Source organism: Eurosta solidaginis, chromosome 4, assembly GCF_040869045.1.
Source record: "Eurosta solidaginis isolate ZX-2024a chromosome 4, ASM4086904v1, whole genome shotgun sequence".
NCBI lineage: Eukaryota > Metazoa > Arthropoda > Insecta > Diptera > Tephritidae > Eurosta > Eurosta solidaginis.
In genome coordinates this window covers 195563038-195575991 of record NC_090322.1, presented here as the reverse complement: position 1 = coordinate 195575991, position 12954 = coordinate 195563038, and the positions used below count along the sequence as shown (strand labels likewise).

At 35.6% G+C, this 12954-nt stretch overlaps 1 protein-coding gene across 2 annotated transcripts in view; it reads right to left on the bottom strand.

The window, feature by feature from the left end:
* Positions 1–648: 648 nt before the first annotated feature.
* The window catches only part of bnb (bangles and beads), a 34187-nt gene continuing 21881 nt past the window's right edge, over positions 649–12954 (bottom strand). For both annotated transcript variants that reach the window (XM_067784487.1, XM_067784486.1), the window contains exon 2: positions 649–3432. In XM_067784487.1, coding sequence (XP_067640588.1) covers positions 2115–3431 — 1317 coding nt within the window. In that variant the 5' untranslated portion in view covers position 3432 and the 3' untranslated portion in view covers positions 649–2114. The remainder of the gene's footprint in view (positions 3433–12954) is intronic.

Sequence of the window (12954 nt, the reverse complement as noted above, 5' to 3'; positions counted from 1 at the left end):
GAGCCACCTTTTTGGTTTTTTCGAATAACGGTAAATTGCAAATATCTCAAAAACGGTACCATAGAATCAAAAATGAACTCGATTTTCGAAATCAGGGGGTGGTTTTACATACGAATTTCATAACGGCGTCTCTGGTAAATTTTGGCCGTCGACCAGTGTTATTGTTAATGTTTGACAAGTCGCACACATAAATATTCATTTTGCATGGCGAAGTGTTGTGTTTTAAAATAACGTTTGCAAAATGAATCCATAGAATATTGAATTTGCATTAAACACAGTAAACGTATTAATTGTTAGCCTGTTTCATAAAAATATTTGTTATAAATAAATGAGTTTAAAAAGTTTAATTCTATCTAAAAATTATTTCGCCGAAATTAGCAACCCATACAAATATATAGGTGTTTCTTATTTTTCAAATGTCCCGGGAAATTTTTAAAAATCCCGAGTATTTGGCTCAAATTTGAGGTTTGTCCCGGGAACCCGACATAAAAGTCTGGCAACCCTAGTTGCAGTGCATCGACACCCAAAAATAATAATGTGTATTTCACTGTCACAGAGTTTAATTAGAGCTTACGTCATCTGCTGATTTCTATGCGCTTCTTCACTAAATATAAGAATAAATAACTTTTATAAAAAAAACCAAATCGGTTTTTGTGTTTTCTGCTTTTTTATTTTTTATTTAAAAATGTCAGTCTATATAAAAATCGTACAAATACATTTTTTATATGTTGCATGTATGGTATATAGTAAGGTGGTGTGTTGGTATTATGTAATCATTGTAATTTATTTGTTTTCTTATACATTACTTATATCTACGCACATTGCCACATTGAGAGCGGAGCGACTCAACAACATTTCAATTACCAAAGAGTGTAAATTTTTTTTATTTTTTGTATCGAAATGCAATTAAAAGTCGACAACTGTCATAAATGCGCACAGACAAAAGAAGTAAAGTAATAATAAAAAAATAAAAGACCTAAAAACAAACTTGAATTGCAAGTGCCAGCAGGGTTTGATTCATTTTTATAAACATTATTTTTTGTTTAATCATACTACATATAATTTATAAAATTAAACGTAATTGAACCATCATAATACAATAAAGTAGTTATTATTTAACGTAGGATTTTGTTTTTTTGTTTGTTTGTTTGTAGCTGGTATATACGGAATACAAAAAAAAACATTTTCTTTCATCTGGTAGATAATGCGGACTTAAAACGTGTTCATGCTGTGTGCTGTTCATATTGGTAAATTATCTGTAATTCATTTACACCTTTTACCGAGTGATGCAAGTACCTAATCAATATATGTATGATGATTGCTTGTGTTGTTGTATTTAAATTTTTTTTTTTATTCAGCAAAGAATAACTCGCAAAATGTAATACTAAATCTAAATATGCCCCCAATATTAATTCAACTGCATTTTTTTGTTTGTTTTAAACTTAATTAAACTTAAATTTATTTATTTTTTTGTTAATAATTTATGATTTAACATAATTACTTTTGTATAAGTATTATTGCTTATAACGCCATCTTCTTGGTTTGTCCTTTATTTTTTTTTTTTAATTTTTAGTGCTTTTTGAGTAATGAAGATCTCCCAGATGGCCGAAGCTTGATCCGAGCTGTCATGTTTTGACTATTTGTATATAATTTTTTTCTCCTGATCGAGATCGCTATCTTGCTGATCTTCATCGTGCTGCCTGCCTACGCTATATACTATCTATTTAGTAGTAAATGGATTGTTTATTTTTTTTAACTTGCAAGTAATTCATTCTTTGCTTTCGGTCCCTTGTTTTTCCGCTTTGCTGCTGATTTTTTTTGTTTGTTTCTTTCTAAATAGTTTTTTTTTACAACTAAAAATAACTAACTAAATATTATTAAGAGCTTACGAGTTTGTGTGTTGCAATAGTTTTTATTGTTGTAATTTTATAAATTTAATCTGTTTTTTTTTTGTTTTTAACTTGTCGCACGCTGATTCATACTTTCAGCGTTAATATGAAGCGTGGCCAAGTTCAAATATTTTCGAGTTGTTCATGTGCTGTTTTTGTTCTTATATTTGTAAACTCGTCTATGGAAAGGAAGGAGGTAATTTGAACGCATACAATTAAGCTGTCTTAAGTTGATTTATCCTCATTTGATTCATTGCTTTCCTTCGATTCGGAGGAGTCTGATGAGTCTGTGTCTTTAGCGGCAATTGGTTTCTTGATCTCAGCCTCAGGTGCAACAGCGGGTTTCTTTTCCTCCGATATCTTAGCTGCTTCACTTTCTTTAAGCTCAGGTTTGATTTCTTTTTGTTGTGCTTTTGGCAGCTCAGGTAGTGCGGCGGATGCAGCTGCTGGAACAGAAGCAGCTAATTCTTCAGCTTTTTTAGCTTCTGGTGCTGCTGGTGTTTCTTCAGGCTTCAATGATTTTGCAACACTACTCTCATCGCTGGCTTGCTGTGAAATATCACCGGCTGGTGCTTGCGCTAAAGCTTCCGCTTTCGCTGGTGCGTGGTGGTGTTCAGGAATAGCTGATTTCAAATTATGTTCTTTTGCAGCTTCAACGAAAGGCGCGGCGACAGCAGCGGGTACACTCTCTTCAGTTGGTAGGCTTTTAACAAGCGGTACGACGACATCATCACCAGCAACAACAGCGCCACCAGCAATTGGGGCAGCTGACACAACATGACCAACTTTAGCATCAACTTCATTTACAGCTTCGCCGACGCGCTCCTGACGTGCTGGTGTTTCATCTTTCTTCAATGCATCAGTTGCGATAGGTGCAGGGGCGGCAGCGAGCGGTGCCGGTGCTGGTGCAGCATCAGCAGAGAGTTCAGTGGCAGGTTTAGTCTCAGTTTTCAAAATAGGCGTTTCCTCAGCAGCCGTAAGTTCCTCTCTCTTTTGTTCGGCGGGCGCAGCTTCAGCAATAATTGTTGATTTGCCGGCAATGCTGGCTGGTTCCTCAACAGCAACAGCAGCTGCGTCAATCAATAGTTTAGCTTCCTCGGCCGCAATTTGGGGTTCTTCAGCAATACCGGCAGCGCCAGCGGGAAAAACGGCACCAGCAGTCGCAACAGGCAAGGCTTTAGCTTCTTCTACTTTATTATCCTCAGCGCGCGTTTGTTTATCTTTCTTTTCTTCCTTCTTTTCGACGGCGGCTGCAGGCAATGGCAAACTCTGTGGCAATTCAGCATCTGGTGCATTCAGCGGCAGCTCAGCCGGGAGTTTCTCCTCTTTTATTTCTTTAGCGGGCGCGTTGGGCGTTTCGGCGGCACGTGGCTCTGCTGGTTTAATCGCATCAATAACTTTTTCTTCAGTTTTTTGCAATTCAGTATTTTTTTGTTGTATTTGTGGCGCCGCTTGCACTACCGGCGATACTTCTTCATCGGGGACGGGTAAAGTATATGCGCTGACAAGCAGTGCGGAGATAATGACTAATTGGATCTTCATACTGTATTGAAATTAAAGAAATGAAATCTAATTAGTTATGTAATTTAGTATGAAATGTGTAAATTGCTTAATTTAAGTAGAAACGTAAGTCATTATTTAATCGAGAGCCGAGTTTTTTTATGTGTGGGAATGTAGCGCCACCGAGGGATTGGTCAAATCTAAAGGTCAAATGAATGCAACGCCACACAAATTGAAAGTGTAAGAGCTGCAAGTATTTTTACATTGTGTTATGAATGGGGCTGTGTTTAGTTTTTTTGGAATCTTTTTTATTTTCTTTTTAAGTATAGTGTATATTTTTTATACTCAGCGTGCTTTGCACACAGTGTATATTAACTTTATTTGGATAACGGTTGGTTGTACAGGTATAAAGGAATCGAGATAGATATAGACTTCCATATATCAAAATCGTCAGTATCGAAAAAAAGGCATGTCCGTCCGTCTGTCCGTTAACACGATAACTTGAGTAAATATTGAGATATCATCACCAAATTTCGTATACGAGCTTATCTGGACCCAGAATAGACTGGCATTGGAAATGAGCGAATCGAAAACATAAAAAACCTGATTATTTATTAAATAATACACCTAAAATTTGACGTGTGGACTGATATTGGGACTCTTGATAAAAATTTGAAAAAAAGAATTTAAAATGGGCGTAGCACCGCCCACTTGTGATAAAACCAATTTTACAAATATTATTAATCATAAATCAAAAATCGTTAAACATATCGTACCAAAATTCGGCAGAGAGGTTGCCTTTACTATAAGGAATGCGTTGAAGAAAAATTAACGAAATCGGTTAAGGACCACGCCCACTTTTATATCAAAGACTTTTAAAAGGGTCGTGGACGAATAAAATAAGCTATATCTGTGAAAAAAGAGCTTTATATCAATGGTATTTCATTTCCCAAGCTTTAAATTTAAAAAAATGAGCTTGGCACCGCCCCTTTTATGGCTAAGCAATTTTCTATGTTTCGGGAGCCATAACTCGAAAAAAAATTAACATATCGTAATGAAATTGTGTACACAAATTTTTTCCCTATAGCAGGAAATTTTTCTAGTAAAAATGTACGGGATCGGTTAAAGACCACAGCAACTTAGATATAAAACAAGTTTAAAAGGGTCGTAGATTAGAATAATAAGCTATAACTTGGCAAAAAATAGTTTTGAATCAATGATATTTGACTTATCAAGTTTTATTGTAAGAGGAAATGGGGAGACATTTTTCTTTTAAAAGGGCGGTGCCACGTGTTATGTAGAAAAGTAATTTATCTCGAATGAAATGTTCAATTAAAGTTCACGCTGAGTATATAATGTTCGGTTACACCCGAACTTAGACACCTTTACTTGTTGTTATTGTTGTTAAATTTGGTCAGCGTAGCAAATATGTGCAAAGAATTCTTAATTTGATTGAATTGTCTCAATTTAAATGACGGAAGCTTACAATTTAATCAGCACAAGAGCAATTCAAAAAAGCCTGGCAAATAATAACTAGAATTATCCATTGTGTTTTACACTTAATGCCTGTTTAATGTACAATGTTGTTGGGGACAATTGTACTTACATACCTACTTGCGTAAGTATGGATGGGCGCGTGAACGCCATGACCACTAAATTTAGCAAGCAAGTTCAACGTATGGCGAATGATGGTAAAATCTTTATGATTTAATTTTGTATGCAAATCATACTTTTACATACATTAATACAGTGGCGGATTTAGAATAGAAGGGCACCAAAGCTCCTTTTTTGGTGCGCCCTCCCTAACTGGGTTTACCATGACATCGGATAGCCTAATGCTTGCTTTTCGCTAACTCCAATATGACCACAAACTTGTTTATGTCAACGAAAACGACTTGTCATACAACGTCAAATGCATTTGCCGTCCGTTTTGACTATAAAGTGAAAATTTAATTGATCAATAAGTAAACAAAAAAATAAGTAAATAAACGGCGATAGCCCACCGGTTTAGCAAAGTCGACATTATAATTTTATTTGCTAACATGTTGGCAATTTATTTTCATTTGTCAACTGGCGTTCCATACCTACAATGTCACAGCGTGTAAAACAACGGGAAATCATGAAACGGGTTGTGAAACAAATGAACACAAAATTTTAGCGTGGGTTTTGATCACGTGGTTTATTGACTTTGTGTAAGTAATGTTACATAATGGGCATTTCATACTTGAAATTAGGTATAAATATACATATGTGCATATGTACGCATCATCTGCAGATAAGAATAGCAAAATATTTTTGAAAACCGATTATGGTAATCAATTTCAATTGATTGATGCAATTTCATCAGAAGAATAATTATTTATTTATGGTTCATAGGTATATTTGGAATTTTTTTGTTGTTGTTGTTTATTAAAGCGCCGATTAGCGTTAATAATGCGCAATTATTTTGGCTTATTAAAGAAATATAAAGATTGCCAAGAAAACAAAAAATCTTCTGCTTAAAATTTGCATTTTACCTAAAATGTGTTTTATAAAATATCGTTGAACTCTGCATTACACAAAGACTTCGACTTAACGGCCAAAAAAATTCAGTAACTTCACAAATTCAGCAGTGGTTTTATACTTGTTTTTTTTTTTGTTCGCGAAGTCGACCCGCGATCAATCTTTTCCCACAGGGTGGGTAAATTATGTTCATTGGAACAATTTTCCGTCATCCCTTGTTAAATTTGGTTTGGAGATAAACCGGTTTCGCATTGTGCCATCATCAGTGTCGATTTTCGTTCTCTTGCATTTGAAAAGTGGACCTCCTTTCCTATTATTACTTTTTATGTAATCGAATAGGCAAACTTTTTCTCCTTTTTCTCTTTCTTGTTCTTGTCTTTTTCTTATTCCCTTTATCTCCACTCCCTTCTTATTCTACTTTTCTCCCCCACTCCCCAACCCATTTCCACTCCCAATCCCATTCGCACTCTCACTCCCACTTCTACGCCATCTACCTCTACAATCTAAATCCACTATATAGGGAATTTACATGTCATATATTGTATATTCCTTTTAGATAATAACCTAGATAAAGCGAATTAAAATTTTTGCTTCACTCCCATTCCACCGCCACTTACACTCTAAATCCTTCTCCCACCTTCACTTCCACTCCCTTTATCTTTACCTTTTTTTTAATATTTCATAGTTAAGGGCGGGACACCGCTCACTTTCCAAATTTCAAATAGCCAGGTGAGCGCGTGAAGCTACTGTGAAGTTTTTGTCAAGATCGGTTGAGTACTTTGGACGCGCACAAGTAACACACGCATTCATTTTTAATTACACTGTAAGAAAAAAGCTAGTAAAATCAACCGAATTACGGGTAAACTCAACCGATATTTTTGTCAATTTGCATCCATCGCAAATAGCTGTTGAATCAACTGCGCACAAATTGTTGAATCTGAATTGAACGTTCCAACAGCCAAATCAAGAAAAAAAAGAAATAATACAAATAACTTTTACTATTTACACGCCTTGAACCCAAGGTTTTCGATGTCTTCGCGTAGCACGTTACCATCACACCACGGCGGCCGCCCAGCTCGGCTCTGTTACCTAACGATTTATGTCAACCTAAAAATACCAATGAAAACTATTAAAATATAACATAAGAAAAAAAAAATTAAAAAAAAATGTTAAGCTCAACGGTTTTATTGAAAAGAATACTTATGTACCAGAGATCTGCTTTGAGTACTAATAAAATTAGTGCACTTTTTCATGAGCCAAAAAATTGTGTCTAAATGTGTACTTAGTCAAGTACAGACAAATACTATGAGTGATTAGCACATAAAATAGAAAATACATACATATGTCTCATACATATATGACATTGTTGAGTATAAACTGATGTCATAGTCGCTTTAATTCAGTAGCACGTTGATCTCGTGTGTAATACACTGTATACCTCGTTTATCATCGGTTTTACTTTGGCGCTGTATTCAGTTTACTTTCGTGTACATCGTTGTGTTACTAGCGTGAGAATACTGATATGATTTTATTCATTTTATTGCACTGTTAGTCTTACTTATTCCAGTTAGTGTTTTCGTGTATTGAGTACTGAACTGCTTAGTGGCTTATGAGCGGTTATTCATTTTACGAAGCATGACTATGTAAATGTGTGTTAGTGGATATAAGTGCTTGATATTCTTTGTTTGCATACGCACTAATACTAATTTTTTGGTTAGTCCACTAATAACTTTAAAAGATGAATAATTGCAGCTCACTGTTATGTACATTAAGTAATATTAATACTAAATCTAGGACGTTGATCAGATAACTAAATAAAAGCATTGGACGCAACAAATTTCTATTGGTTCTCATCAAGTAAGACCAACTGAACCTTAATGAAGTTATGCTACGCCTCACATTTTTAGAAAATTCACGCGCACAACGCTTTTATTTAATTCTCTGATCAACGCCATAGATTGATGAGGAGTGTGATGACTAGTACCTAGCTTTTAGTATTATTATTATTACTTAATGTAAGTATTGTTTAAACCGTTTAGCTTAAAAATTGTATTTATTTATTTTATTTTCAAGTTTTTAGTTTTTATTTAATTGCCTATTATTTCTCATTCTATTTAGTTCATTTAGTGACTCATTAACACAAGGACTCTTTCCTGACAATTTGTTAGAATCTAAGTCCTCAATACATAATCCTTCCAATGACTTTACTCAACTCAGCGCCACGTATGCTTGTCCCTCCTCCAACTCCAAAATATTTTGATGTCACTTCTACCGGACTGTATTTAATATTTGTTCCAAATATGAGCCAAATCGGACCACAAATACGTGTATTTTTAATATCTCGATCCTGGCCACACCTAGCGGGATTTTTTTCATAAAGCTATTTCTATTTCTGTATATAATAGGTGTTCCAGATATGAGACAAATCGGACCACAAATACGATTTTTTTTTAATATCTCGATCCTTGTGCCACCTAGCGGAGTTTTTTATTTTCATTGCATTTTCATCGGGTTCTGAACTATATTCCAAGTTTCAAGCTTCTAGCTTATCGGGATGTTACTTAAATTTCAATTACAAAATTCTGTTCGCTACATCGCTACACAGAGTCAAGCTAAATAAAAACGTTTAAAAAGTAGTGAGCGCCGTGAACGTAAGTTTCTTTTTAAAATTAGCTGATGCATTTGCATAATGTTGACATTTGTTCTCTGTTAAAATTACAAATCAAATCAACAGAAAAATTAGTTAGATTGATTGCCAATGTTATTCTCAACTTGAGACCAAAAGTTCTTCATCTGTTGAAATTACTAAACAAATTGTTTTCTTGACAACAAACTCGGTTGAATTAACCATAATGCGATAATTGAGTGAATGTCTGTTAATTCAACAACAACAAACCTAATTACTAGATTCATTTCTTTCGGTGTAAATGTATTTATTTAATTTAATTTTGTTCTTTCCAATAAATTTGTAAATAATCACGAATAAATATTTTCACACAATATAGATAATTTATTTAATAATTAAATATTTATACATAGCTCAAATAGCTAGCAATAATAAATGAATCGTTGCCAAATCGCTTGGCGTCTCTTAATATTTATATCGCATGATACTCAATTTACCGATTGTAATTTGATATGCAAACATAATTTTTCAAGTAAATGGTGAGTAATACGTGGATGGGCAAATATAAATTTGAGTAAGTTTGCTTAGTTTCATGAAAGGAGGCAAGTGCACTAACCGGGTTAGAGACGTCGGTACAAGTAGTAAGACCCTTCGCGCGTATACTGAAAGCTCGCACCTGAGGCCGCGTTTAGGATAACTTCGGATGTAAAAACGCGCCACGTGAAATCTATATAATCTCACGTTATGTTTCGGTTCTATCCACCCTCCACTGCACAGATGACAGTCCGAAAGTTCAAAATTTTCCTTTATATCGATAAATTAACAGAAGTAACAGTGTCCAGTGGAGAACAAGGTAATAGTTAAGTAGAAGTCATCCTTTCCTTGCAGTCGCATCGACCCTAGTCCAACTCAAGAATTGGTGATTCGCCCCATCCAATAGAAATTGCCATCTATGTCATCTTATGAGAGTCCGAGGAAACTTACTGTTTCAACAGGGTAGGACCAGAGAGATAAGGGTGTTGGTTCTACATTGCAATTGAAAAGATGGTTGGAGTCATGTGGAAATGCGCTATAAGCAGGACATATGTACATATATTGTGTGTGTTGGGGTTGATTCTGTATAAGTAGTAGATACAGTATCCAGATCGAAGTTGAGTTACAGTGACGCGTATCTACGTGGGGAGGTTGCTTCACTCAACTCTGGCATAGGGGGCCTACGCTTGTTTATGGATGTCTCTGAGTGCCTTTTTGTGTTCCTTTTCTTAAGTTTTGGATTTCTTCATCGTGCTTACGGAGATGACTTTTTAAGTTCTTGTTAGTCGGTTCCTATTCAATCAGATGTCTGTTAGGGTGGCCAGCATCTGGGTATTCAGCAGAAACTGTTTGTTCTTCAGTATTTCATTTCTGGGGAGTATTCTCGCCTCGCTGAGTAGATGATGTTTTGGAGGCATAAGAAGACATCACGTGGTAGTTCTTAGCCCGGTGTTTTGACAGGCCTGTAGTTTCTTCCAGTGTGTTTCTTTTAGGCTCGGCCGGCCAATTGCTTTATAAGTGGTTATGAGCGTTTCCTTATCTTTGCCCCAAGTGCTGCCGGCAAGAGACTTGAGGATTTTGTTACGGCTCTGAACTCTTGGTACAATTGAGGCTGCATGCTCGCCAGAATGTAGGTTCTGATCGAACATCACAACCAGTTTATTTAGATATAAAAATGGTATCGTAATGCCATCGACTTGTCCAAATCGACATCGGATGTCCAATATGGTCGACACTTGTCATGTCCACGTTGCAAATAATGTCAGTGTCACATTTAGCGAGGTGAAAGAAATACCATGGCGAAAGTCTTTGGTTTTGAGTATTTATCATGGTGGGGAAGGAGCTTCGATATGTAAAAGTTAAACAAAAGTCGGGATACGACAACATCATATGGCACACGGTGTTTAATTCTTCTGAGTTTTGATGTAATGTTCCTAAACCTACTCGATGCCTACTGTTTACATAAATAATTTGCCGTCCACCTTTTTAGATTGTGTGGAAGGGTGGATCCTTCCAAATCTTGCAGTAACGACCTTTTGACAAGTCTAGCGCTACGAGCACTATTCTATTGTGTGGTTTTTGATTCAGTTCGCCATTTATCCTAGTGTTAAGGGCATTTAGCGTTGTGGTTGTGCTATGCAATTTTCTGAATTTTTAAAGTAGCTTCGTGTTCAGATCTTGAGGCATAGACATCATAGCTAGATAACATATCTTGTACGCATCTATGACACCACGCCTCGTGTGCATATTTTTATACTTAAATTTTTTAAGTGGGTGAAACACATTTGCTCAAATCTGGTGAATCACGGATAACTAAAGTAAACAGTAAACAATAATAGATTGATTTACAGAAAGTGATTTTAAAGTTGACAGCAGAAAATTATGGTTTCAATTAAATTACCGTAATATAATGACGCTTTAACGTCACTTTTATTAGCGCTATTGTTATTACCTCTATTTTTATTAGCCCGGTTTACTTTACTGATTTGCATTTGGGCGCTTATTCATAGCAATTTGTGTGTCATAAAATTGATGGAAATTTTTTCACAAATCCTCTATTTACAATAATTATATAACTCGCATTTGCTTTCCTATTTCATATATTAAAAAAAAAAACCGAACAAGTACAATTACTCGTATTACACGCGTGATAAAAGCAACAGCCGCATTGAGTGATTGTTTAATTCTAAAAGCAACACTTAATAAATTTTATGGGCATGAGCTCACGAACACATTTTATTTGGAAAGGAATTGTAGTAGGTGGGCATCATTTTATATAGCTTTTAAAGTGAAACAAATCATCTTTAAACAAAAGGCATTCGGATGTGATCCAAGGCGAATCCAGTACCAGGTGGTGTTATCCTATCAGCTGATTGCTTCTAAGTAACGCCTTGACACTTCAAGATGTAAAGTAATCGAAACCAAAACTAAATTTCTTCTAAGTTGGCACAGCGATTTGGGTTGAATTCGGGTTTCCATTGTCTTGCATACATTCGTGTGATCAGAGGCAAACAGCTTTCAGCTGGGACCAATTTGGAAAAATACATTTTTCCCTTGTGAGAGAATTTTTCAAAATTGATTAGAGCCAAAGCGTCAACAGAGGGATATTAACTGAGACCATATGAAGAAAATGAGCAGAAAAGGCCTTCTGACACATCCACAAAAAATCGTCAAATTACTATGCCAACAATACAGTAATATTTTTTTATCCAGAATCAACCTAGACATACCCAATGTATGTATGTCTTGCTTGTAACATGCCCCTATATGACACCAACCAACTTTTCAATTCCAATGTGTAACCAACGCCTCTAACACCCCTATCTCTTTTGTTCAACCCTGTTGAAACACCAAGTTTTCTCGGATTCCCGTTAAAGGATATTTATGACAATTTGTGAGTGATCGCACTATTAGATGGGGCCATGCACTGCTACAAAAACAACAACAAAAGTGGGAAATTAATACTGTATACAAAATGGGGCACCCTAATGTCGTTGTAAGCAAAATAGTCACAAAAGGGCACACGTTTATAACCAAATAAATATTTATTTCCATATGTATTTAAAATTATCGACCCAGTAGCACATAAAAAAGCGCATTGCCTTTACAAACCGTTACCAGTAAAACTTAAAAAAAAACATATTAAAATTACATGTAATAGTAAAAAAAATTGTCTGCAGTGCCTACACCTTCAAAATAAATCCACCTACGAAATAATATCGGATTACGTTATATCGAATATGTAAGGCCATGTACATTACAGTGTCTGATTTTTAGGTGAAATGTTTTTCTTTGCAATAGTTTAAAATCGGATTATAGAATGAAAATTTAAATGGATTGTCAGTTGTAATTTGGAAAGCTACATATAGAAATGAGAATAGTCAATTGTAAATACGAAATTGTCCTTTGAGTATGAGAAAGCTTCAAATAAAAACAAGTAAGGAAGGCTAAGTTCGGGTGTAACCGAACATTACATACTCAGCTGAGAGCTTTGGAGACAAAATAAGGGAAAATCACCATGTAGGAAAATGAACCTAGGGTAACCCTAGAATGTGTTTGTATGACATGGGTATCAAATGGAAGGTATTAAAGAGTATTTTAAAAGGTAGTGGGCCATAGTTCTATAGGTGGACGCCATTTCGGGATATCGCCATAAAGGTGGACCAGGGGTGACTCTAGAATGTGCTTGTACGATATGGGAATCAAATGAAAGGCGTTAATGAGTATTTTAAAAGGGAGTGGGCCTTAGTTCTATAGGTGGATGCCTTTTCGAGATATCACCATAAGGGTGGACCAGGGGTGACTCTAGAATATGTTTGTACGATATGGGTATCAAATTAATGGTACTAATGAGGGTTTTAAAACGGAGTGGCCCTTAGTTGTATATGTGAAGGCGTTTTCGAG